The sequence below is a fragment of the Oncorhynchus mykiss genome, chromosome 12 (genome assembly GCF_013265735.2).
Source record: "Oncorhynchus mykiss isolate Arlee chromosome 12, USDA_OmykA_1.1, whole genome shotgun sequence".
NCBI lineage: Eukaryota > Metazoa > Chordata > Actinopteri > Salmoniformes > Salmonidae > Oncorhynchus > Oncorhynchus mykiss.
The window spans coordinates 87,526,023-87,553,823 of NC_048576.1; the positions used below are offsets into that span (position 1 = coordinate 87,526,023).

Genomic DNA, 27,801 nt, shown 5'->3' on the forward strand with positions numbered 1-27,801 from the left:
CCATGTGGACTACCATATACACTGTGTTTGTAGTTGGTATAAAGTTGATATAAATCAGTTATATCTAGCTAACTAAGTAACAAACTAATTAACAAATGAACAAACTAACTAACTGGTTTTTCCACCTTTTCCTCAAATGGAATTATTCACTAAACAGGAAATTACCACTTCCTGTCCCAGTTTGCCACCTCATCCCTCTTCCTACATGAACCATAATGGATGTCCCAGTTTTCCACCTCATCCCTCTCCCTATATTAACCATAATGGATGTCCCAGTTTGCCACCTCATCCCGCTTCCTACATGAACCATAATGGATGTTCCAGTCTGCCACCTCATCCCTCTTCCTACATGAACCATAATGGATGTCCCAGTTTTCCACCTCATCCCTCTTCCTACATGAACCATAATGGATGTTCCAGTTTGCCACCTCATCCCGCTTCCTACATTAACCATAATGGATGTTCCAGTCTGCCACCTCATCCCTCTTCCTACATTAACCATAATGGATGTTCCAGTCTGCCACCTCATCCCTCTTCCTACATTAACCATAATGGATGTTCCAGTCTGCCACCTCATCCCTCTTCCTACATTAACCATAATGGATGTTCCAGTCTGCCACCTCATCTCTCTTCCTACATTAACCATAATGGATGTCCCAGTTTGCCACCTCATCCCTCTTCCTACGTTAACCATAATGGATGTTCCAGTTTGCCACCTCATCCCTCTTCCTACATTAACCATAATGGATGTTCCAGTTTGCCACCTCATCTCTCTTCCTACATTAACCATAATGGATGTCCCAGTTTGCCACCTCATCTCTCTTCCTACATTAACCATAATGGATGTCCCAGTTTGCCACCTCATCCCTCTTCCTACATTAACCATAATGGATGTTCCAGTCTGCCACCTCATCTCTCTTCCTACATTAACCATAATGGATGTCCCAGTTTGCCACCTCATCCCTCTTCCTACATTAACCATAATGGATGTTCCAGTCTGCCACCTCATCTCTCTTCCTACATTAACCATAATGGATGTCCCAGTTTGCCACCTCATCCCTCTTCCTACATTAACCATAATGGATGTCCCAGTTTGCCACCTCATCCCTCTTCCTACATTAACCATAATGGATGTTCCAGTCTGCCACCTCATCCCTCTTCCTACATTAACCATAATGGATGTTCCAGTCTGCCACCTCATCCCTCTTCCTACATTAACCATAATGGATGTTCCAGTCTGCCACCTCATCTCTCTTCCTACATTAACCATAATGGATGTTCCAGTCTGCCACCTCATCCCTCTCCCTACATTAACCATAATGGATGTTCCAGTTTGCCACCTCATCCCTCTTCCTACATTAACCATAATGGATGTTCCAGTTTGCCACCTCATCCCTCTTCCTACATTAACCATAATGGATGTTCCAGTCTGCCACCTCATCCCTCTTCCTACATTAACCATAATGGATGTTCCAGTTTGCCACCTCATCCCTCTTCCTACATTAACCATAATGGATGTCTCAGTTTGCCACCTCATCCCTCTTCCTACATTAACCATAATGGATGTTCCAGTCTGCCACCTCATCCCTCTTCCTACATTAACCATAATGGATGTCTCAGTTTGCCACCTCATCCCTCTTCCTACATTAACCATAATGGATGTTCCAGTCTGCCACCTCATCCCTCTTCCTACATTAACCATAATGGATGTCCCAGTTTGCCACCTCATCCCTCTCCCTACATTAACCATAATGGATGTTCCAGTTTGCCACCTCATCCCTCTCCCTATATTAACCATAATGGATGTTCCAGTCTGCCACCTCATCCCTCTTCCTACATTAACCATAATGGATGTCCCAGTTTGCCACCTCATCCCTCTTCCTACATTAACCATAATGGATGTTCCAGTTTGCCACCTCATCCCTCTCCCTATATTAACCATAATGGATGTTCCAGTCTGCCACCTCATCCCTCTTCCTACATTAACCATAATGGATGTCCCAGTTTGCCACCTCATCCCTCTCCCTACATTAACCATAATGGATGTTCCAGTCTGAAAAGGACACACAAATCAAATCCACTTTATTTCAACCTGGCCATCGGAACACAATAAACCCTTACACCCAAAGGATTGTTTCCGGCAGACCTTTTAAATAAAATAGCAATTTCCAGGCAATTGCCACTCAGGCCAGCGTCGTGGTGAGGCCGTAAATAGATATGTCTGCAATACCACCATTGTTTTCCTTTCTGTCTTATTCATGATTAAATTACTTTTTTTGTCTTCTCACAATGCAAACACACCTTTGGCGAGAATCCTTCTGTTCTGTTCCGTTTTACATTTTGTATCATCATTTCCTCTGAGCTGAGGTCATGCACATTGTGTGTAACAGGTAGAGAGTTCTATGCCTAATGCACTAGACAGCAAGACAGCATGTCTAAGATAGGGGGAGAGAGAGAAGGGGGAGTGATGAGTCGGCTCTAATCACCCTTTATTTATCTCTTAACCTTTTATCTCTCCCTTTCTCTTTTACTCTCCTGTCTGTTCCTCATTCCCGACTTTCTGCTTTCTCTGTCTACATCTCCTCCACTCATCTCCTAATATCTGTCTCTCTGTCTCTCTGTCTCTCTGTCACTCTCACTCACTCTTACTCTCGCTTTCTGCTTCTGTCTCAATTCAATTCAATTTCAATGTAAGGGCTTTATTGGCATGGGAAAAACATGTTAACATTGCCAATGTAAGTGAAGTAGATAATAAACAAAAGTGAAATAAACAATACAAATTAACAGTAAACTTTACACTCACAGAAGTTTCAAAAGAATAAAGACAATTCAAATGTCATATTATGTCTGAATACAGTGTTGTAATAATGTGCAAATGGTTAAAGAACACAAGGGAAAATAAATAAACATAAATATGGGTTGTATTTACAAGGGTGTTTGTTCTTCACTGGTTGCCCTTTTCTTGTGGCAACAGGTGGGCGGGCATGTCCCCGTTCACATCGACGGAGCTGCAGCTTCAAGTTCCTCGATGTCAATGTCACCAAGGACTTGAAAAGGTCCACACACGCACAGTTGTGAAGAAGGTGCGACAGCGCCTCTTCCCTCTCAGGAGGCTGAAAAGTTCTTCAGCTGCACTATTTGAGAGAATCTTGACTGGCTACATCACTGCTTGTTATGGCAACAGCACCGCCCTCGAGCGCATGGCGCTACAGACAGTGGTGCGGACAGGCCAGTGCATCACTGGGGCCGAGCTCCCTGCCATCCAGGACCTCTATACCAGGCGGTGTGAAAGGAAGACTCCAGCCACCCAGGCCACAGACTGCTCTCTCTGCTTCCTCACAACAAGCGGTACCGATACATCAAGTCTGAAAAGCCGTAAACCCTCTCATGAAAAATAAAGATTGATAGAGTGAGCAACAGTAAACCTTACCTGTATTATTAGTGGATATGAAATGGAGCTTTCAGCTTTACCACACCATTCAACATATGTTTTCCTGAAGACCTCTGCCTTTTTTAGTGACGTTGGTGGACTTTTATAGAGGCAAGCAGGTCGATAGGGATGGTAGAAGAGAAGTGATGGTGGGAGTAAGGCAGTCTGGGAATTGTGCTCCTGGGAATTGACAGGATAGGGATTACCATGTGCTGTAAATCACTGTCAGTCACTTGGCTAGTGGAGGATCTTCGCCCCTCGCCTCAATGTAGCAATTCCATTGAGTTAAAACCAATAGCAGCTGATGTCCATATACTGTACCATGATTTGGGCCGTGACTTTATCCTGACCACAAAAAAAAACAGCTGTGGTTTGCTCTGTAAAAATATTATCTGCATCTCTGTGAACACATGGCAATTCCCTCTGGCTATTCAGAGCCAGCAGAGTATTCCTGCGTCATGCATATTCACATGCTGGAAACACTGCCTTCTCACTCTCCAAATGGAAAAGTATAGGCCTAGTATAGCTCTACTGGGGATGGTGAGAACAGCTTGTTGGATACACACACACACACACACACACACACACACACACATTTATAGTGACTCTACACACAAGCACACACACTCATATTTACATATCTACCTCTTTCACTCCAGTATCCCTGCACATTGTAAATATGGTATTGGAACTGACCCTGTATATAACTTCTTACTGTCTTGTGTTCTTCTTATTTTCATTTCTTGTGTGTTTTTGTTCTACCTTATGTTATTTGTAGTGTTCAATTCTTATTGATTACTGCATTGTTGGGTTTGGAGCTTGCAAGACAGGCATTTCATTGTACTGGTGCACGTGATATTCAAACATGAAACTAGAAACATATGATAAGCAAAAAGTTTGTGAGAATCAATAATAACTATAATTTAGTCTCAGTTGTCTTTTACCAACCTACAAACAAGACAGCCTGTCTAAGATAACTCAGAAATGCTTATTAAAACATTTTTTACATAATTCTGAAAGAAATAAACACATATTATTTGCATTGGGGGCGGCAGGAACAGTCAATACACCTCTGACCAAGGAAAATCAGAGAGGCAGCTTGACATTTTGGAAAGCGGCCTGTAATTCTGAAAGCAGGGCATCGGAACAATAAACCATTACACCCAGAGAATTGTTCCGGCAGACCTTTCAAATAAAATAGCAATTTCCAGGCAATTGCCACTCAGGCCAGCGTCGTGGTGAGGGCGTAAATAGATACGTCTGCAATTCCACCATTGTTTTCCTTTCTGTCTTATTCATGATTAAATGACTTTTTTTTGTCTTCTCACAATGCAAACACACCTTTGGCGAGAATCCTTCTGTTCTGTTCCGTTTTACATTTTGTATCAGCCATAATCATCATTTCCTCTGAGCTGAGGTCAAGCACGTTGTGTGTAACAGGTAGAGAGTTCTATGCCTAATGCACTAGACAACAAGATACAATTATTACAGTTTCTCCTTTTTTCAAATATCTACACACAATTCCCAAAACTGCACACACAAAATGCAAAATGCCTCACATCTCCTTCAAAATGTAACACTGCATTCAATATACCTCACATCTCCTTCAAAATGTAACACTGCATTCAAAATGCCATAAACACATGTCAGAATGAAGCATTTGCATCAAATGGCAAACACTGCTTTCATAATAGTACATTTCTGGATCTACCATGTAAACACTGTTGTTCTAAATCTAAAGCTCTTTGGTCTTTCATAGGCTTATATCTACATTTCAATACAATGTTCTACAGTGAAAGTAATCTGCTGAGAGAGGTAACAAGTACACTGTAAACACCAATACAATGTTTTACAGTGAAAGTAATCTACTGAGAGGGGTAACAAGTACACTGTAAACACCAATACAATGTTCTACAGTGAAAGTAATCTGCTGAGAGGGGTAACAAGTACACTGTAAACACCAATACAATGTTCTACAGTGAAAGTAATCTACTGAGAGGGGTAACAAGTACACTGTAAACACCAATACAATGTTCTACAGTGAAAGTAATCTGCTGAGAGGGGTAACAAGTACACTGTAAACACCAATACAATGTTCTACAGTGAAAGTCATCTGCTGAGAGGGGTAACAAGTACACTGTAAACACCAATACAATGTTCTACAGTGAAAGTAATCTGCTGAGAGGGGTAACAAGTACACTGTAAACACCAATACAATGTTCTACAGTGAAAGTAATCTACTGAGAGGGGTAACAAGTACACTGTAAACACCAATACAATGTTCTACAGTGAAAGTAATCTGCTGAGAGGGGTAACAAGTACACTGTAAACACCAATACAATGTTCTACAGTGAAAGTAATCTACTGAGAGAGGTAACAAGTACACTGTAAACACCAATACAATGTTCTACAGTGAAAGTAATCTGCTGAGAGGGGTAACAAGTACACTGTAAACACCAATACAATGTTCTACAGTGAAAGTAATCTGCTGAGAGGGGTAACAAGTACACTGTAAACACCAATACAATGTTCTACAGTGAAAGTAATCTGCTGAGAGGGGTAACAAGTACACTGTAAACACCAATACAATGTTCTACAGTGAAAGTAATCTGCAGAGGGGTAACAAGTACACTGTTAACACCAATACAATGTTCTACAGTGAAAGTAATCTGCTGAGAGGGGTAACAAGTACACTGTAAACACCAATACAATGTTCTACAGTGAAAGTAATCTGCTGAGAGGGGTAACAAGTACACTGTAAACACCAATACAATGTTCTACAGTGAAAGTAATCTACTGAGAGGGGTAACAAGTACACTGTAAACACCAATACAATATTCTACAGTGAAAGTAATCTGCTGAGAGGGGTAACAAGTACACTGTAAACACCAATACAATGTTCTACAGTGAAAGTAATCTGCTGAGAGGGGTAACAAGTACACTGTAAACACCAATACAATGTTCTACAGTGAAAGTAATCTGCTGAGAGGGGTAACAAGTACACTGTAAACACCAATACAATGTTCTACAGTGAAAGTAATCTGCTGAGAGGGGTAACAAGTACACTGTTAACACCAAGACAATGTTCTACAGTGAAAGTAATCTGCTGAGAGGGGTAACAAGTACACTGTAAACACCAATACAATGTTCTACAGTGAAAGTAATCTGCTGAGAGGGGTAACAAGTACACTGTAAACACCAATACAATGTTCTACAGTGAAAGTAATCTGCTGAGAGGGGTAACAAGTACACTGTAAACACCAATACAATGTTCTACAGTGAAAGTAATCTACTGAGAGAGGTAACAAGTACACTGTAAACACCAATACAATGTTCTACAGTGAAAGTAATCTGCTGAGAGGGGTAACAAGTACACTGTTAACACCAATACAATGTTCTACAGTGAAAGTAATCTGCTGAGAGGGGTAACAAGTACACTGTTAACACCAATACAATGTTCTACAGTGAAAGTAATCTGCTGAGAGGGGTAACAAGTACACTGTTAACACCAATACAATGTTCTACAGTGAAAGTAATCTGCTGAGAGGGGTAACAAGTACACTGTTAACACCAATACAATGTTCTACAGTGAAAGTAATCTGCTGAGAGGGGTAACAAGTACACTGTTAACACCAATACAATGTTCTACAGTGAAAGTAATCTGCTGAGAGGGGTAACAAGTACACTGTAAACACCAATACAATGTTCTACAGTGAAAGTAATCTGCTGAGAGGGGTAACAAGTACACTGTAAACACCAATACAATGTTCTACAGTGAAAGTAATCTGCTGAGAGGGGTAACAAGTACACTGTAAACACCAATACAATGTTCTACTGTGAAAGTAATCTGCTGAGAGGGGTAACAAGTACACTGTAAACACCAATACAATGTTCTACAGTGAAAGTAATCTGCTGAGAGGGGTAACAAGTACACTGTAAACACCAATACAATGTTCTACAGTGAAAGTAATCTGCTGAGAGAGGTAACAAGTACACTGTAAACACCAATACAATGTTCTACAGTGAAAGTAATCTGCTGAGAGAGGTAACAAGTACACTAAAAAACACCAATGCAATGTTCTACAGTGAAAGTAATATGCTGAGAGAGGTAACAAGTACACTAAAAAACACCAATGCAATGTAGAAACAGAAAATATTTATTAGGCCAAACATTACTGTTGTATACAGTAGCAGACAACAAAACCATAAACATATGTAAACCAAAAGTATATTCTTTAGAATACAGTAAAGAACACAATTGTGTGTGTGGGGTCCCGGGGGGCGGCAGTCCAGGAATTGGTGGTGGGGGGGAGGGGGGAGTCACCAGTGCTAAGCTACGCTTCATCTCTTCTCCGGTCTGGCCACAATACTTTGTCCACATCACAAGATACGTTTTCTCTTTCCAAACATCGAGGGAAGTATCTCCTAGCATGGCGTATCCAACCTTGGACAGAGGCAACCTCTATGTCCCCACATGGAGGGAAGTATCTCCTAGCATGGCGTATCCAACCTTGGACAGAGGCAACCTCTATGTCCCCACATGGAGGGAAGTATCTCCTAGCGTGGCGTATCCAACCTTGGACAGAGGCAACCTCTATGTCCACACATGGAGGGAAGTATCTCCTAGCGTGGCGTATCCAACCTTGTACAGAGGCAACCTCTATGTCCACACATGGAGGGAAGTATCTCCTAGCGTGGCGTATCCAACCTTGTACAGAGGCAACCTCTATGTCCACACATGGAGGGAAGTATCTCCTAGCGTGGCGTATCCAACCTTGGACAGAGGCACCCTCTATGTCCCCACTGTGTCCTCCATTGCCTGGAGAAGCGGCATGCGGGCATAGGGTTGACGATCATACACTTTCCAGTGCCAGGCTGAGAAGAATTCCTCTATGGGATTTAGAAAAGGTGAATATGGGGGTAGGTACAAAACTACAAATTGTGGATGGGTGGCAAACCAGTTTTGGACCAGAACAGCCTGGTGAAAACTAACATTGTCCCATAAAACCACAAGTCTAGCAGGCTCCTGATCTGGATCAGGGACAAGCATTGTGTAAATTGCATCCAGAAAAGTGAGCATTTGGCCGGTGTTGTATGGACCCAGTGTGGCATTGTGATGGAGGACCCCGTTTTGAGTGATGGCAGCATACATAGTTATATTACCCCCACGCTGTCCAGGGACATTGGTAATTGCCCTCTGTCCTATTACATTTCTTCCGCGGCACTTGGTTTTGGTGAGGTTGAAGCCAACCTCATCCACATAAATAAATTCACGGCGAATTACATGGGCATCCAGCTCCAATACTCTCTGTAACAGACAAAAGGATATACAGATGAGTAAATATGGTATGTCTGAAGAACTGGAAGTAGTGTTGCATACATACCTCTACAAAGTCATGTCGCATATTCTTGACTCTGTCAGAGTTTTTCTGAAATGGCACCTTGTAAATTTGTTTCATTGTCACTCGGTGCCGTTGGAGGATGCGTTGTGTGGTCGACAGGCTTACAGCATTGATGTTGTTAAATATGGTGTCATTATTCAAGATATGCTCTCTAATCTCTCAAATCCTAATTGCATTGTTGGCCAAAACCTTATTTATAATTGCAGTCTCTTGTACATCTGTAAACAAGCGTCCTCGTCCTCCATGATGTCTTTGCCTTTCCACTCTGTACAGAATTCAAACACAGTGTGTGTTCAGCATAGGAACTGTAAACAATGTACAAAAAAATGTAGTACAGCATGATAACCAACCTCATTCAATCAGTGCAGTTCAGTAAATGGATGACTTAGAGTTACAAATGTTTATGTAATACTATGCAGTCATAGTATAGTCATTAGATAGTTGCATACCTGTTCTCATTTCTGAAGGTTCGAATTATGGATGCCACTGTAAATCGACTCAAGTTGGGCTGGACTCTCAGTCCAGCCTCTCTCATGGTCAAACCGTGGTTGATCACATGATCAACAAGTGTTGCACTAATCTCATCAGAGATGGCTCTCCTTCCTTCTCTTCTTTGCCCTCTTCTTCCTCTTCCTCCTACTCCTCTTGCTCTCTGTCCATTGTTGGCATCCATTGTTCAAAACAGGTAATCTGACCTTTGACCTATTTATAGGCCTATACTACAGTAAAGCAGTGATTGGTTAAGCTATTAGTGTTTGCACATGTGAGGAGTGTGTTTGTGACCTGGTGAATAAGTGTAGCATTTTGATTGGTTGTGTTTGGAAAAGGAAAGCAAGTCACTTCCTGTTAGATTTTTGTGTTTTAGGTAGAGAATTATGTGTAGTGTTTTGAAAAAAGTGTTTTATGCAATTGACAAAGGCTGAGAAATAGCTTCTGGTTTTGGATATTTGGTGTGTAGTTTTGCACTTTGAATGAAAGATTTTGTGTGTAAGCAGTTGGAAAAAACTGTAATAAGCATTTCTGAGTTTTTACATAATTCAGAAATAAATAAAAAATATTATTTGCATTGGGGGCGGCAGGAACAGTCTATACACCTCTGCATGACCAAGGAAAATCAGAGAGGCAGCTTGACATTTTGGAAAGCAGCCTGTAATTCTGAAAGCAGGGCATCCATTAAATTATCTTTTTGGTTTAAGATTCTGACTGGTGAGATGCTGGGTTTTTGGAAAGGACTATCAAATGATTATTCCATCCTGTCTCCTGTAATCTTTTGGTTGAAGAGAGATGAGTACATATTATTGTAGAGTCTAGTGAAACTCTGTAGGTATTGCATGTGGCTCAGTTACAGTATTTACACATGCATGTCAAAACATGCATCCAGGTAGAAAGGTCTCTAGTTCGAATCCCGAGCTGAGAAGGTGAAAAATCTGTTGATGTGCCCTTGAGAAAGGCACTTCACCCTAATTTCTCCAGATAATGACAGACCTTGGCCGTGACCTCACTCTCTGAGGGTGTCTCAGAGTTGTGATATGCAAAGTAGCAGTGCTTGTGTCACGCCCTGACCATAGAGAGCCCTTGGATTCTCTATAGTGGTTTAGGTCAGGGTGTGACTAGGGGGGTGTTCTAGAATGTGTATTTCTATGTTGGTGGTTTTGTATGGTTCCCAATTAGAGGATCATATTTAGGAAGCCTATTGTTCCCACCCTGGTTGTGGGATATTGTTTAGGTTAGTGCTTTGTTGTGCTCCGTGACTGCATGTTTGTTATTCTTTGTTGTTTTGTTGTAAGTTTCACTATTAAAGGTAATGAGGAACTCTACACACGCTGCGCCTTGGTCCACTCATTTCAACAAACGTGACAGAATATCCCACCAAACCAGGACCAAGCAGCGTGCCCAAAAGGGAAAGGTGTTTTGGACATGTGAAGAAGTGATGGGTGGATGCGAAACCCTTCCTTCGCGGCCACAGAAAGCCCAAGGACAACCCCAAGATTTTTTGGGGGGAGCACAAGGGGTAGCCGGTCGAGCCGGGGCAAGAGCCTGAGACCGTCAGGGAGGCAATGGAGAAGTTGAGAGATGAGAGAGATGTTGTGCAAGTGTGTTCTGCTCAACATTCGACCAGAGGATCCGGTTAGCAGTCTGGTGAAACCTGTGCCGGCTCCACACATCTGGACTCCAGTGCGCCTCCCCAGTTCGGTACGTCCTGTGCCAGCTCCCCACACTCTCCCTGAAGTACGTGTCACCAGTCCGATACCACCTGTGCCGGCTCCACGCCCAGGCCTTCAGTGCCCTGTCCTTCACCTCCACAGCATCATCCCTCGTCCCTCCCTTCACCTCCACAGTATCATCCCTCGTTCCCTACCTCCACCTCCACAGCATCATCCCTCGTCCCTCCCTTCACCTCCACAGTATCATCCCTCGTCCCTCCCTTCACCTCCACAGTATCATCCCTCGCTCCCACCATCCACCTCCACAGTGTCATCCCTCGTTCCCTCCCTTCACCTCCACAGTATCATCCCTCGTTCCCACCCTCCACCTCCACAGCATCATCCCTCGTTCCCACCCTCCACCTCCACAGCATCATCCCTCGTTCCCACCATCCACCTCCATGGTGTCATCCCTCGTTCCCACCATCCACCTCGACAGCATCATCCCTCGTTCCCACCCTCCACCTCCACAGCATCATCCCTCGTTCCCATCCTCTACCTCCACAGCATCATCCCTCGTGCCCTCCCTTCACCTCCACAGCATCATCCCTCGTTCCCATCCTCTACCTCCACAGCATCATCCCTCGTTCCCACCCTGCACCTCCACAGCATCATCCCTCGCTCCCACCCTCCACCTCCACGGTGTCATCCCTCGTTCCCTCCCTTCACCTCCACAGCATCATCCCTCGTTCCCATCCTCTACCTCCACAGCATCATCCCTCGTTCTCTCCCTTCACCTCCACAGCATCATCCCTCTTTCCCACCCTCCACCTCCACAGTATCATCCCTCGCTCCCACCATCCACCTCCACGGTGTCATCCTTCGTTCCCTCCCTTCACCTCCACAGTATCATCCCTCGTTCCCACCCTCCACCTCCACAGCATCATCCCTCGTTCCCACCCTCCACCTCCACAGCATCATCTCTCGTTCCCACCATCCTCCTCCACGGTGTCATCCCTCGTTCCCACCATCCACCTCGACAGCATCATCCCTCGTTCCCACCCTCCACCTCCACGGCATCATCCCTCGTTCCCATCCTCTACCTCCACAGCATCATCCCTCGTGCCCTCCCTTCACCTCCACAGCATCATCCCTCGTTCCCATCCTCTACCTCCACAGCATCATCCCTCGTTCCCACCCTGCACCTCCACAGCATCATCCCTCGCTCCCACCCTCCACCTCCACGGTGTCATCCCTCGTTCCCTCCCTTCACCTCCACAGCATCATCCCTCGTTCCCATCCTCTACCTCCACAGCATCATCCCTCGTTCTCTCCCTTCACCTCCACAGCATCATCCCTCGTTCCCACCCTCCACCTCCACAGTATCATCCCTCGCTCCCACCATCCACCTCCACGGTGTCATCCCTCGTCCCCTCCCTTCACCTCCACAGCATCATCCCATTACAGGAGGAAGAGAAGTGGAGATGTTTTGGCTTCCAGGGGTGGGAAAAAGGAGTGTTGAGAATGGAGATAATTCCTGATAATCCCGACGCTCCTTGGTTCTGGCTGGGTACTTGTTATTGTAGGGGCAGACTATAACAGAGGGTGACGTTATCAGTGATTGGAACAAGGAGTGTAACAGCAATCTGATGTTATGAATACATGTATGAATATCCAGTATTTTTTGTGTTCATTCTTTGCTCCTCTATGGGAATGGTGACATTGGTCATTTGTCAACATGACAGCAGGTTCACATCAGATGTGAATAATTAAAACCCTCCACGACGTCCCCTTCTCAGCCCTACACTCTTCTGAGCATGTTCTCAAATTAACATTACATCTGACCTTGATTGATGGAGAGAGAGAGAGAAAGGGGGGGGGGGGCGAAATGGGGGGAGAGAGAGAGACAGTGATGGAGAGAGATGCTGTAACTGATTGATGGATAAATATAAATATCTAAGCAGCCTAATTGATGGTGATTTTACTTTAAGGTATTCATGAGAGGGGGGAGACGGGGGGGGGGGGGGTGCTCTGTTTCCCTGACAGAGAGAAAGAATGACACATTATCAGGTCACAGCAGACCAGCAGTGTGCTGTTCTATGACTCTCTTCCTCCCTCGTTCCCTACCTCCACAGCATCATCCCTCTTTCCCTCCCTTCACCTCCACAGCATCATCCCTCGTTCCCTACCTCCACCTCCACAGCATCATCCCTCGTTCCCTCCCTTCACCTCCACAGCATCATCCCTCTTTCCCTATCTCCACCTCCACAGCATCATCCCTCTTTCCCTACCTCCACCCCCACAGCATCATCCCTCTTTCCCTACCTCCACCTCCACAGCATCATCCCTCATTCCCTCCCTTCACCTCCACAGCATCATCCCTCGCTCCCACCCTCCACCTCCACAGCATCATCCCTCGCTCCCACTCTCCACCTCCACGGTGTCATCCCTCGACCCCTCCCTTCACCTCCACAGCATCATCCCTTGTTCCCACCCTCCACCTCCACAGAATCATCCCTCGTTCCCACCCTCTACCTCCACAGCATCATCCCTCGTTCCCTACCTCCACCTCCACAGCATCATCCCTCGTCCCTCCCTTCACCTCCACAGCATGATCCCTCGTCCCTCCCTTCACCTCCACAGCATCATCCCTCGTTCCCACCCTCTACTTCCACAGCATCATCCCTCGTCCCTCCCTTCACCTCCACAGCATCATCCCTCGCTCCCACCCTCCACCTCCACAGTATCATCCCTCGTTCCCACCATCCACCTCCACGGTGTCATCCCTCGTTCCCTCCCTTCACCTACACAGTATCATCCCATTACAGGAGGAAGAGAAGTGGAGATGTTTTGGCTTCCAGGGGTGGGAAAAAGGAGTGTTGAGAATGGAGATAATTCCTGATAATCCCGACGCTCCTTGGTTCTGGCTGGGTTCTTGTTATTGTAGGGGCAGACTATAACAGAGGGTGACGTTATCAGTGATTGGAACAAGGAGTGTAACAGCAATCTGATGTTATGAATACATGTATGAATATCCAGTATTTTTTGTGTTCATTCTTTGCTCCTCTATGGGAATGGTGACATTGGTCATTTGTCAACATGACAGCAGGTTCACATCAGATGTGAATAATTAAAACCCTCCACGACGTCCCCTTCTCAGCCCTACACTCTTCTGAGCATGTTCTCAAATTAACATTACATCTGACCTTGATTGATGGAGAGAGAGAGAGAAAGGGGGGGGGGGGGCGAAATGGGGGGAGAGAGAGAGACAGTGATGGAGAGAGATGCTGTAACTGATTGATGGATAAATATAAATATCTAAGCAGCCTAATTGATGGTGATTTTACTTTAAGGTATTCATGAGAGGGGGGAGACGGGGGGGGGGGGGGGGGGGGGGTGCTCTGTTTCCCTGACAGAGAGAAAGAATGACACATTATCAGGTCACAGCAGACCAGCAGTGTGCTGTTCTATGACTCTCTTCCTCCCTCGTTCCCTACCTCCACAGCATCATCCCTCGTTCCCTACCTCCACCTCCACAGCATCATCCAACTTTCCCTACCTCCACCTCCACAGCATCATCCCTCATTCCCACCCTCCACCTCCACAGATTCCTCCCTCGTTACCTCCCTCCACCTGCACATAGTCCTTCCTCGTTCCCTCCCTCCACCTCCACAGAATCCTTCCATGTTCTCTTCCTCCACAGAGTCCTTCCTTGTTCCCTCCATTCACCTCCACAGATTCCTTCCTCTTGCCTCCCTCCACCTCCACAGAATCCTTCCACGTTCCCTCCCTCCACCTCCACAGAGTCCTTCCTCGTTCCCTCCCTCCACCTCCACAGAGTCATTCCTCATCCCTCCCGCCACCTCCACATAGTCCTTCCACGTTCCCTCCCTCCACGTCCACAGAGTCCTTCCACGTTCCCTCCCTCCACCTCCACAGAGTCCTTCCTCGTTCCCTCCCTCCACCTCCACAGCGTCCTTCCACGTTCCCTCCCTCCACCTCCACAGAGTCCTTCCTCGTTCCCTCCCTCCACCTCCACAGAGTCCTTCCACGTTCCCTCCCTCCACCTTCACAGGGTCCTTCCTCATTCCTTCCCTCCACCTCCACAGCGTCAGCCCTCACCTTATCCTCCTCACAGTCTGTGGAAGACAAGTTTCCTTCCCCTTCCCTCCTCTCACAGTTGTTATCAAATCTGTCCATTTCTAAAATCTTTGACATCCAAGACCGTCAAGAAGGGAGGAGAAGCACTGTCAAAGTTTACAATGGAGGTGCCATCTCCCAACTGCAGTATGAAAAATATAAATTTTAAAAGAAACTGACAGAGAGAGAGAGAGAGAACTGGTAACAAGAAGAATGTGCTCCAATTATTTCACAAATACAGAGGTGTCTTGGAGTCAGGGGGCCAAAATAGAGAAACTGCTATGTTTAATGCAAAACCCCATTCAAACAGATAACCCACTAACATATTGTACAAACCCAGCCAGTATGCCTGTAGGACTCTGTAACATAGTCTACAAACCCAGCCAGTATGCCTACAGGACTCTATAACATAGTCTACAAACCCAGCCAGTATGCCTGTAGGACTCTGTAACATAGTCTACAAACCCAGTCAGTATGCCTGTAGGACTCTATAACATAGTCTACAAACCCAGCCAGTATGCCTGTAGGACTCTGTAACATAGTGTACAAACCCAGCCAGTATGCCTGTAGGACTCTGTAACATAGTGTACAAACCCAGTCAGTATGCCTGTAGAACTCTATAGAAGTGTGTGGGATGAATGGATGTCACTACAGTCAGTATTGAGGTCAGAACTACAGGAAACAAGCATATTTAATAGATGAGAGCTGTCATATACCTGATGAGTGCTGCTGACGTCATTCCTGACTGCTGCTGTGTGTGTCCTGTCTGGACACTGTATGTGGCTGTGTGGGACACAGTGTGTAGGAGATAGTGTGGGGTAAAGTGGAGAGGACTGCGTCACGTGTGTGTGTGTGTGTATGTGTTTGTGTGTGTGTGGGTGGGTGTGTGTGTGTGTGTGTTGGTGTGGGTGTTTATGTGTGTCTGTGTTAGCGCTTCAGTGACCGAATACATTTTCATGTGTGTATGTGAATATTTATGTTGGGTATGTTGTTCAGTTTGTGCATCAGTTATGACTGTTTCAGTGTGTATGTGTTGTTCAGTTTGTGCATCAGTTATGACTGTTTCAGTGTGTGTATGTTGTTCAGTTTGTGCATCAGTTATGACTGTTTCAGTGTGTATGTTGTTCAGTTTGTGCATAAGTTCTGACTGTGTCAGTGTGTATGTGTTGTTCAGTTTGTGCATCAGTTATGACTGTTTCAGTGTGTGTATGTTGTTCAGTTTGTGCATCAGTTATGACTGTTTCAGTGTGTGTATGTTGTTCAGTTTGTGCATCAGTTATGACTGTTTCAGTGTGTGTGTTGTTCAGTTTGTGCATCAGTTATGACTGTTTCAGTGTGTATGTTGTTCAGTTTGTGTATCAGTTATGACTGTTTCAGTGTGTATGTTGTTCAGTTTGTGCATCAGTTATGACTGTTTCAGTGTGTATGTTGTTCAGTTTGTGCATCAGTTATGACTGTTTCAGTGTGTGTATGTTGTTCAGTTTGTGCATCAGTTATGACTGTTTCAGTGTGTGTATGTTGTTCAGTTTGTACATCAGTTATGACTGTTTCAGTGTGTATGTTGTTCAGTTTGTGCATCAGTTATGACTGTTTCAGTGTGTATGTTGTTCAGTTTGTGTATCAGTTATGACTGTTTCAGTGTGTATGTTGTTCAGTTTGTGCATCAGTTATGACTGTTTCAGTGTGTGTATGTTGTTCAGTTTGTGCATCAGTTATGACTGTTTCAGTGTGTGTATGTTGTGCAGTTTGTGTATCAGTTATGACTGTTTCAGTGTGTATGTTGTTCAGTTTGTGCATCAGTTATGACTGTTTCAGTGTGTGTGTTGTTCAGTTTGTGCATCAGTTATGACTGTTTCAGTGTGTGTGTTGTTCAGTTTGTGCATCAGTTATGACTGTTTCAGTGTGTGTATGTTGTTCAGTTTGTACATCAGTTATGACTGTTTCAGTGTGTGTATGTTGTTCAGTTTGTGTATCAGTTATGACTGTTTCAGTGTGTGTATGTTGTTCAGTTTGTGCATCAGTTATGACTGTTTCAGTGTGTGTGTGTTGTTCAGTTTGTGCATCAGTTATGACTGTTTCAGTGTGTATGTGTTGTTCAGTTTGTGCATCAGTTATGACTGTTTCAGTGTGTATGTTGTGCAGTTTGTGCATCAGTTATGACTGTTTCAGTGTGTGTATGTTGTTCAGTTTGTGCATCAGTTATGACTGTTTCAGTGTGTGTATGTTGTTCAGTTTGTGCATCAGTTATGACTGTTTCAGTGTGTATGTTGTTCAGTTTGTGCATCAGTTATGACTGTTTCAGTGTGTGTATGTTGTTCAGTTTGTGCATCAGTTATGACTGTTTCGGTGTGTATGTGTTGTTCAGTTTGTGCATCAGTTATGACTGTTTCAGTGTGTATGTTGTTCAGTTTTTGCATCAGTTATGACTGTTTCAGTGTGTGTATGCAACAATGAGTGTCTGCAGAGTATGTAAGTTTGTGTGTTTCTATCAATCATACATTATGCTTTAAAGTTTATACCCATCTTTATAGCTATCTCTCTTTCCCTATCTCTCGTCCAATCATCCTCTCCCTCCCTCTCTCCCTCACCCACACACTCTTCTCTTTTCCTTCCTCCCTTTCTCTGTCTCCCTTCATTCTTCTCTCTTCCTCCCCCATTCTTCCTCTCTCTCTCCCTCTCTCTCTCTCTCTCTCTTTCACACACACACACACACACACACACACACACACACACACACACACACACACATTGAAAAAATCTATTAACATCCCGCAGAGCAATGTTGTTGTTGTATATCTTCTCATAGCCATACTGGTCATGTTTAATGGAAATTTGGTTGGTCCAAACATACCAAGAGGGTATTTCAACATATTAAAATGAAGGAAGGAATGTTCTTTATTTTCATAGAATAGAGAATGCATGTAATGAGAGGGAAAGAGAAACAGAGAGAGAAGGATACATTTTTCTCTGTGGGTAAAGGATTAGCATTTGATCACTCATGTTCTCTGTCTCCCTCTCTCTTTCCCTCTACCCCCCCTCTACCTCCCTCTACCTCCCTCTCTCTCTCTCTCTCTCTTCTTTCTTTCTCTTTTCTCTATGCATTTCATTCTTTCTTTTTCTCTTTCTCTCTACTTGCTATCTTACCGTAGTTTCCCGTTCCCCAGCACTTTCTCTGGATCACCTGTAACACACCGTTGACCTGCTTCTTCAAAGAATATTTGTTCTTGGACAGATCCACAGGTGTTTTGGCTCTGTTCGAGACCAAGAGTAGGGTCAAGTTTCCCCTAGACACTGATCTTTAGTATCTTCTGGTATTTATTTTTTCATCATCATGGTGATTTTCCATTTTGCATTATCATGATGTGACCGGTGACAGTCTTTCATGTTGAAAGTCCAACATCTTAAACTTGACTGCTGACATGCAAAATATTTTGGGACGGTATCAAAAGTGGACTAATGAAACAAATACCAAAATGTAGTTTTGGAGTGTATTTTCGTTTACGGTTATGTTTGGTGGAGGGGAAGCTGATCCTAGATCTGTAACTTCACCCTGGAGTGTTAGAGACCAGAATGCCAGATGTCAACAAACACAGGACTGAGTAATGTCACTAAATGAGAATCCAACTGTGTACTTAGTGTGTCACTCTACTGTCATACTTAGTGTGTCACTCTACTGTCATACTTAGTGTGTCACTCTACTGTCATACTTAGTGTGTCACTCTGGAAGACATCTGAGATGCGACCAGTTCCAAAGGCGGAGCTGAATTACTATCGTCCTGTGGCGTTAACATCAGTCGTTGTGAGCATTTGATACTCACACGTCTCAGGTCTCATAAAGACAGAGCCCTTGACTCAATGCAGTTTGCATACAGGAAGAACAGACCAGTGGAGGATGAAATCCTGACGGTGTTGCACAGTGCCGTGACACACCTGGAGAGGCCTCACTCTTATATGCACATCCTTTTCCTGGACTTCTCCTTTGTTTTTAACTGCATGTAGCCTCACCTTGTCTGTGACAAACTCTCCCAACAGGCGGGTGGACCCCACAAGGTAAGACCCTAGACTTACCACCCAGGCAGGTGGACCCCACAAGGTAAGACCCTAGACTTACCACCCAGGCAGGTGGACCCCACAAGGTAAGACCCTAGACTTACCACCCAGGCAGGTGGACCACCACCTGGTGGACCCCAACCTTACCACCCAGGCAGGGGTGGACCAACACCTGGTGGACCCCAACCTTACCACCCAGGTGGGTGGACCACCACCTGGTGGACCCCAGCCTTACCACCCAGGCAGGTGGACCCCACAAGGTAAGACCCTAGACTTACCACCCAGGCAGGTGGACCACCACCTGGTGGACCCCAACCTTACCACCCAGGCAGGGGTGGACCAACACCTGGTGGACCCCAACCTTACCACCCAGGTGGGTGGACCACCACCTGGTGGACCCCAGCCTTACCACCCAGGCAGGTGGACCCCACAAGGTAAGACCCTAGCCTTACCACCCAGGTGGGTGGACCACCACCTGGTGGACACCAGCCTTACCACCCAGGCAGGTGGACCACCACCTGGTGGACTCCAACCTTGCCACCCAGGCGGGTGGACCACCACCTGGTGGAACCCAGCCTTACCACCCAGGCGGGTGGACCCCAACCTTACCACCCAGGCAGGTGGACCACCACCTGGTGGACCCTAGCCTTATCTTGTGGATGCTGGACTTCCTGCTGAACAGGGGGCTGTCACGGTACACCATCCCTATCCCTATCCACAATGTCCTAGCAGAACTTACACCATCCCTATCCCTATCCACAATGTCCTAGCAGAACTTACACCATCCCCATCTCTATTCACAATGTCCTAGCAGAACTTACACCATCCCCATCTCTATCCACAATGTCCTAGCAGAACTTACACCATCCCTATCCCTATCCACAATGTCCTAGCAGAACTTACACCATCCCTATCCCTATCCACAATGTCCTAGCAGAACTTACACCATCCCTATCCCTATCCACAATGTCCTAGCAGAACTTACACCATCCCTATCTCTATCCACAATGTCCTAGCAGAACTTACACCATCCCTATCCCTATCCACAATGTCCTAGCAGAACTTACACCATCCCTATCTCTATCCACAATGTCCTAGCAGAACTTACACCATCCCCATCTCTATTCACAATGTCCTAGCAGAACTTACACCATCCCTATCTCTATCCACAATGTCCTAGCAGAACTTACACCATCCCCATCTCTATTCACAATGTCCTAGCAGAACTTACACCATCCCTATCCCTATCCACAATGTCCTAGCAGAACTTACACCATCCCCATCTCTATTCACAATGTCCTAGCAGAACTTACACCATCCCTATCCCTATCCACAATGTCCTAGCAGAACTTACACCATCCCTATCCCTATCCACAATGTCCTAGCAGAACTTACACCATCCCCATCTCTATTCACAATGTCCTAGCAGAACTTACACCATCCCTATCCCTATCCACAATGTCCTAGCAGAACTTACACCATCCCCATCTCTATTCACAATGTCCTAGCAGAACTTACACCATCCCCATCTCTATCCACAATGTCCTAGCAGAACTTACACCATCCCTATCCCTATCCACAATGTCCTAGCAGAACTTACACCATCCCCATCTCTATTCACAATGTCCTAGCAGAACTTACACCATCCCTATCTCTATCCACAATGTCCTAGCAGAACTTACACCATCCCCATCTCTATTCACAATGTCCTAGCAGAACTTACACCATCCCCATCTCTATCCACAATGTCCTAGGACAGATGTAGGATGCTGAACAGTGAGACATAGGACAGATGTAGGATGCTGAACAGTGGGACATAGGACATATGTAGGCTGCTGAACAGTGAGACATAGGACAGATGTAGGATGCTGAACAGGTAGACAAAGGACAGATGTAGGATGCTGAACAGTGGGACATAGGACAGATGTAGGATGCTTAACAGTGAGACATAGGAAAGATGTAGGATGCTGAACAGTGGGACATAGGACAGATGTAGGCTGCTGAACAGTGAGACATAGGACAGACGTAGAATGCTGAACAGTGGGACATAGGACAGACGTAGGATGCTGAACAGTGGGACATAGGTCAGATGTAGGATGCTGAACAGTGGGACATAGGACAGACGTAGGCACAATACATGGTCGGACAGTAGACTGCAGAGACTGAATATGTGAAAACGTAAATGTGTGACTTGTGTGCTTTCCAGTGTTTCTGTACTGCATGTAATATATTGTGTTGTGTTAGTGTATTTGTATGCTGACATCATGAAATGAATGTAACTGGACAATGAAGTATATCGTATCGTATACATTATACAGTAGGCTATGGTATAATACACAGCAAGATCAGCTCAGTATATGTACTACTTAAATAACTGAGGTATTATTCACTTTTACTGATAAGAAAAGGGTGACCAACTACACCCTATTTCATAATCACACAGCATTGACATCCGGGGCTTGACACACACACATGCACACACACACGCATGCACACACACACACGTACACACACACACGTACACACACACACACACACACACACACACACACACACACACACACACACACACACACACACACACACACACACACACACACACACACACACACACACACACACACACAAAGCCTATAATCAAACATTCACCTGAGTACCATTTGAGGAAGGCCTGATAAGGTAGCAGAGGAAGTGGCAAATAGTCTACACCCTTCTCTGCATTCCTACAGTACCGTGGCCCTGTCAGAGCAGTCCAGACTTTACAGGGATCACATACAGGAGTATCAGATACAGGAGGATTGCATACAGGAAGAGGAGAGGAAGAGAAGAAGACAGAAGCCTGAGGAGACTGACAGAGAGTGTCAGAGAGAGGTGTGACAAGTAGAGAAAAAATTGTTTTTGAGTCAAGTCAGGGAGAGGAGGCAGGGGGAGCTCAGAGAGAGAGCTGTCCAAAGAAGTGGAAGAGAGATCAAAGTGCAAAGAGATCAACAGTGAAAAAAAACTCGGTGAGAAAACAAAAAATAGACATCTACAATCGGTTTGAGTAGGTTAAAAGGTAGAACCACCGTACAGTACTGTACTTGACAGCCGGATTTGACCAGAACTAGCATCGCCATGGTGACCCTGGACACGCGGACCCTGACGGTGCCCGTGGGCATCGTGAGAATGCTGGAGGTGGTCCTCACCTGTATCTCCTTCAGCCTGGTGGCCTCGGTGGGTCACTTTGGCTCATCCTACTGGGCCTGGTGCATGTTCACCTGGGTCTTCTGTTGCTTCGTCACCCTCCTCATCCTCATCATGGAGTTCACCACCCTCAATGCCCGGGTGCCCATCTCCTGGGACGACTTCACCACCGCCTTTGCCATGCTGTCCACGCTCATGGTGGGTAACGTCCACGTCGTCTTCTGTCTGTGGGTTAGACTATAAGGGGTAGAATCCAGATAACATACCTAAATATTAGTGTTAATGTGTGACAGTTACATTTGAGACAATATAAGCATTGAAAACTAGAGTAGAGATGGATGTGTGTAGTTTACTTTTGTGAAATTGTAAATCAATTAAAAGCCGATTTTTGGGAAATTACACATCAATCTTCCCTGCCATAGATTAGACTTCTGTTTGAGGAGGTGTACTTGTACATCACACTGCTTCTTGCATCAGAAACAGGAGTTAGGTTCCAGCACCTACGGGCCGTTCTGGCCAAGATAAGGCTACTTACTTTTTTATAAATATATTTTGCCCTTATATAGTGAGTATCAGCCCTGGACCTTGATCAGACAGTTGTTGTTATCATACGGTACATGAAGTGGTTAAATGAAACATGCAATATTTTAGTACCACTTAGAGTTGTTGGTCGATCCAATAATGGCAGCAATCGCTAGTCATTTACTCTCACACTAATTGCGAATGAACTTATACTGAGACATAGACGCCAGCAGATACTGATGTAGTAATAGTTCTTTCTAATTGCTAGTTCCACTGAACTAGAACAAGTTATTGATCAAAGTGATGAGCTCATCTTCAGTATGTCACAACAGCAAGGCAGCTAATCTATCTTTTTCTCTAGTGTAGTCCATATATCACCTCTAGTCAGATCAGTGAGAAAATTGGATAAATGCAATTAAAGGAAAGGCTTTAACCATTAATAAGGTGTGCGTTGGAGTTCCTGTAGCTTTGCCAATATTTTGGAATGGTTTATTGAGTAGGAGCTACATTGGTAGTAGATTAAGTAGAAGTATCAGGTGATACGTATAGTACTTTGACAACTTTAATGAGTCAATTAAGTCCACTGACATTCCATGTTATTGTCTTCAAACTCTGATGTTGTTTATTCAATTCCATTGCTGTTATTCATCCACCATCATCATCTATTGTCTTGGGCTTTAACAGGTGCTGGCTGCCTCCATCATCTACCCCACCTTCTTCACATGTGTCTCCTGCGGGAAGCAGATCGCCGCCACCGTCATTTCCTGTCTGGCCTTCCTCTTGTACGCCACGGAGGTGGGCCTGATCCGGGCCAAACCCGGCGAGATCAGCGGCTTCCTCTCCACCGTCGCGGGCCTCCTCAAGGTCCTCGAGGCCTTCGTGGCCTGCATCATCTTCATCTCTCTGGACCATGGCTCCTACTCGCGGTTCCCAGGGCTCCAGTGGTGCGTGGCGGTCTATTCGCTATGTTTCATCTTCGCCCTCATCATCATCCTCTTCACTATCTGCCGTCTGCTGTCGCTCTTCCCGTTCCCGTTCGACAAGGTGCTGACGGGCTACAACGTGCTGGCCGTGCTGATGTACATGACGTGCGTGGTGATATGGCCTCTCTATAGCTTCCAGAACAACCACAGCAGACCCAGCGGGTGTGGCCGCAACTGCTACTGGGATAACCAGGTTGTAGTGGCGTTCATGACCTGTTTCAACCTTGTGGTTTACATTGTGGACACGGTCTACTCTTTCAGGCTGGTGTTCTTCGTCACCCCGGCTTAGGACAAAGGTCAAAGGTCACCCACCTTACCCAACCTGAGAACTGGCCCTGAAACACAGTGCCGGATCTTAAACAATAGACTGAACTTTGCTTTTGTATAAATACAGCAAACTGTAACCATGCTGTTTTTTTGGAACACTAATTGGTATTGGGAGAACGTCTCTGTATGGTGGATAATAACCGTTTTACTGGGCAAGATTACATTGTGAATGATAATGCTTCTTCATGAATGAAATGGGGTTATAATACTGCTAGCAATTCACAAACCATAAGGTGGATAAGAATGTTCTGAATGCTTGGATCCGTACGTAGATTCAATGTATATTTTGTCTTCCCGTCTTTAAAATACACAAGGAACTATGCAGTGTGCCCTACGCAGTCCACATGGGCTGTAATCAAAGTGAATAGAAAGATCAAAGAGCTGTTCTTGATATGTTCATTTTATTCTCCAACTATGTTACACCTTTGTCATGGCCCAAATAAAAACAGATCTGCTATGCAGTTGTCGGCTATCACAGCTCTCTCTCTCTCTCTCTCTTTGGCTCAAGCTCTTTGTTTCATTGCCAGTGATTCATAATGGTGGAAATGGCCTCATTGATGGTTCAGGAACTGGAATTGTCGAGGTATCGTTGTCCATAATTACTACCTGACCTGGCCGATGTGAATTCTTTTTAGAGGACGGGGACAACCAAAACGCTTTTGTTGTCTGGATTCATTTACACTCCAACGATATCGACTACCTCCGGACGTGGTCAGGAACAGCTAATCACAGTCAGATATCGACTACCTCCGGACGTGGTCAGGAACAGCTAATCACAGTCAGATATCGACTACCTCCGGACGTGGTCAGGAACAGCTAATCACAGTCAGATATCGACTACCTCCGGACGTGGTCAGGAACAGCTAATCACAGTCAGATATCGACTACCTCCGGACGTGGTCAGGAACAGCTAATCACAGTCAGATATCGACTACCTCCGGACGTGGTCAGGAACAGCTAATCACAATCAGATATCGACTACCTCCGGACGTGGTCAGGAACAGCTAATCACAATCAGATATTGACTACCTCCGGACGTGGTCAGGAACAGCTAATCACAGTCAGATATCGACTACCTCCGGACGTGGTCAGGAACAGCTAATCACAGTCAGATATCGACTACCTCCGGACGTGGTCAGGAACAGCTAATCACAGTCAGATATCGACTACCTCCGGACGTGGTCAGGAACAGCTAATCACAGTCAGATATCGACTACCTCCGGACGTGGTCAGGAACAGCTAATCACAATCAGATATCGACTACCTCCGGACGTGGTCAGGAACAGCTAATCACAATCAGATATCGACTACCTCCGGACGTGGTCAGGAACAGCTAATCACAGTCAGATATCGACTACCTCCGGACGTGGTCAGGAACAGCTAATCACAGTCAGATATCGACTACCTCCGGACGTGGTCAGGAACAGCTAATCACAGTCAGATATCGACTACCTCCGGACGTGGTCAGGAACAGCTAATCACAGTCAGATATCGACTACCTCCGGACGTGGTCAGGAACAGCTAATCACAATCAGATATCGACTACCTCCGGACGTGGTCAGGAACAGCTAATCACAATTAGATATCGACTACCTCCGGACGTGGTCAGGAACAGCTAATCACAGTCAGATATCGACTACCTCCGGACGTGGTCAGGAACAGCTAATCACAGTCAGATATCGACTACCTCCGGACGTGGTCAGGAACAGCTAATCACAGTCAGATATCGACTACCTCCGGACGTGGTCAGGAACAGCTAATCACAGTCAGATATCGACTACCTCAGGACGTGGTCAGGAACAGCTAATCACAATCAGATATCGACTACCTCCGGACGTGGTCAGGAACAGCTAATCACAATCAGATATCGACTACCTCCGGACGTGGTCAGGAACAGCTAATCACAGTCAGATATCGACTACCTCCGGACGTGGTCAGGAACAGCTAATCACAGTCAGATATCGACTACCTCCGGACGTGGTCAGGAACAGCTAATCACAGTCAGATATCGACTACCTCCGGACGTGGTCAGGAACAGCTAATCACAGTCAGATATCGACTACCTCCGGACGTGGTCAGGAACAGCTAATCACAGTCAGATATCGACTACCTTCTCTCTCTCTCTCTCTCTCTCTCTCTCTCTCTCTCTCTCTCTCTCTCTCTCTCTCTCTCTCTCTCTCTCTCTCTCTCTCTCTCTCTCTCTCTCTCTCTCTCTCTCTCTCTCTCTCTCTCTCTCTCTCTCTCTCTCTCTCTCTCTCTCTTTCTCTCTCTCTCCCCTGTACCTACTCTAATCCTGACAAACATGCTATCCAGACAGATATGACAGAATTCAGCTCAAACATGAATCTGAATGAGTAAAACATAACTATTGACATTTAGCTGACGTGACCAAATTGTTTTAATAATGTTATATAACAATAAAATAAAGAAAACATTTGCTTAACACCTATTCTCTTTCTACAACACTGTTAAAGGACATTCAGCAACGCTGCCTCCCTCTCCCTGTTTGCTAGGGTGTGTCTGCTATGAGAGGCCCATTGGATGAAATGGCATGGGATGTCGAGGTCCAGCCCAGGGCTTTGCTTTCATGTCTCTTTCTGTGTTTGCTGAGTGCGGCGGGGAAGCCGACAGCGAGATAAGTCTCAACCACACTCCGCTCCGTCCCACCTGGATGACATCACTCTCTTACACAGGCAGCATCTGAATCCCTCACGGACCGTGGCTTACCACAGGTTCGATTTGATAGGGAACATATTGGGCCATTCTGAGGCTGCTAAACTAATGATCATTTCTAAAAAGACAGCAGAATAATTGTGGTTGGTGATCTGTTTATGGTGATGATGTCAAGGTCTCTCATGCCCACACTTTGTTTTGTGATACACATGGCAGGGGTTATTCCTTCCTTCATGAGAGAAATTAAGTTAAGTGACGAATTAAGAATCATTGTTCCAAAACAGAAGCCAACAGAATGATGGAGGTTCCTGATCTGATTATGGTAATGAAGTCAAGGTCTTTTATGTCCACATCTTTTCTTCTGTCTTGCAACCTTTGACAGGGATTATTGATTTGTTCAAAAGAGAAATGAAGTTATGTTGCTGCTGTCTCCTTGGCACAGATCAAGAGGGAGGTAAAAGTGAAAAATGGATGAGGCAGATATAGAGAGAGGGAGAAGGGAGAGTGGGAGAGAACGAGAGAGAAATAGAGAGAGAGAAGAGGGAGAGGGAGATAGAAGGATAAGTATATAGAGAGTAAGGAATAATAATATGAGGGTATATAACAGTGAGAGGGAGTTAGGCAATGCACTGACAATATTTAAAGGGATCATTGTCCTTCAGTTGAGACAGCTGCTGCTGTTGACACAACCATGCAATCTCCATAGACAAACACTGGCAGTAGAGTCAATTAATCAAAACAATTGTACATCTCGGTGAACTCATTTTTCATTATTGTGTATCCCTAGTGGCACCAGTGAATCCAAATGTAATACATTTTGTAAATGATTCCAAAAATAATGTAGAGTGTTACATTCAAAGTTGGTATGGTACACTCTGAACTGGGGCAGTAGTATGCATATAAGTAAGTAAGCATTTCACGGTAAGGTCTACACTTGTTGTATTCGG

General features: G+C 45.2%; 1 protein-coding gene across 1 annotated transcript; it reads left to right on the forward strand.

Annotated features, from left to right (window-relative positions):
* The first annotated feature begins 21,890 nt into the window (after window positions 1-21,890).
* Window positions 21,891-24,646, forward strand: LOC110486924 (myeloid-associated differentiation marker-like). Its single transcript, XM_036939678.1, has 2 exons — window positions 21,891-22,547; window positions 23,556-24,646. The coding sequence occupies exons 1-2, from the start codon at window positions 22,281-22,283 to the stop codon at window positions 24,141-24,143; spliced, it is 855 nt and encodes a 284-aa protein (XP_036795573.1). The 5' UTR covers window positions 21,891-22,280; the 3' UTR covers window positions 24,144-24,646.
* Window positions 24,647-27,801: the final 3,155 nt, after the last annotated feature.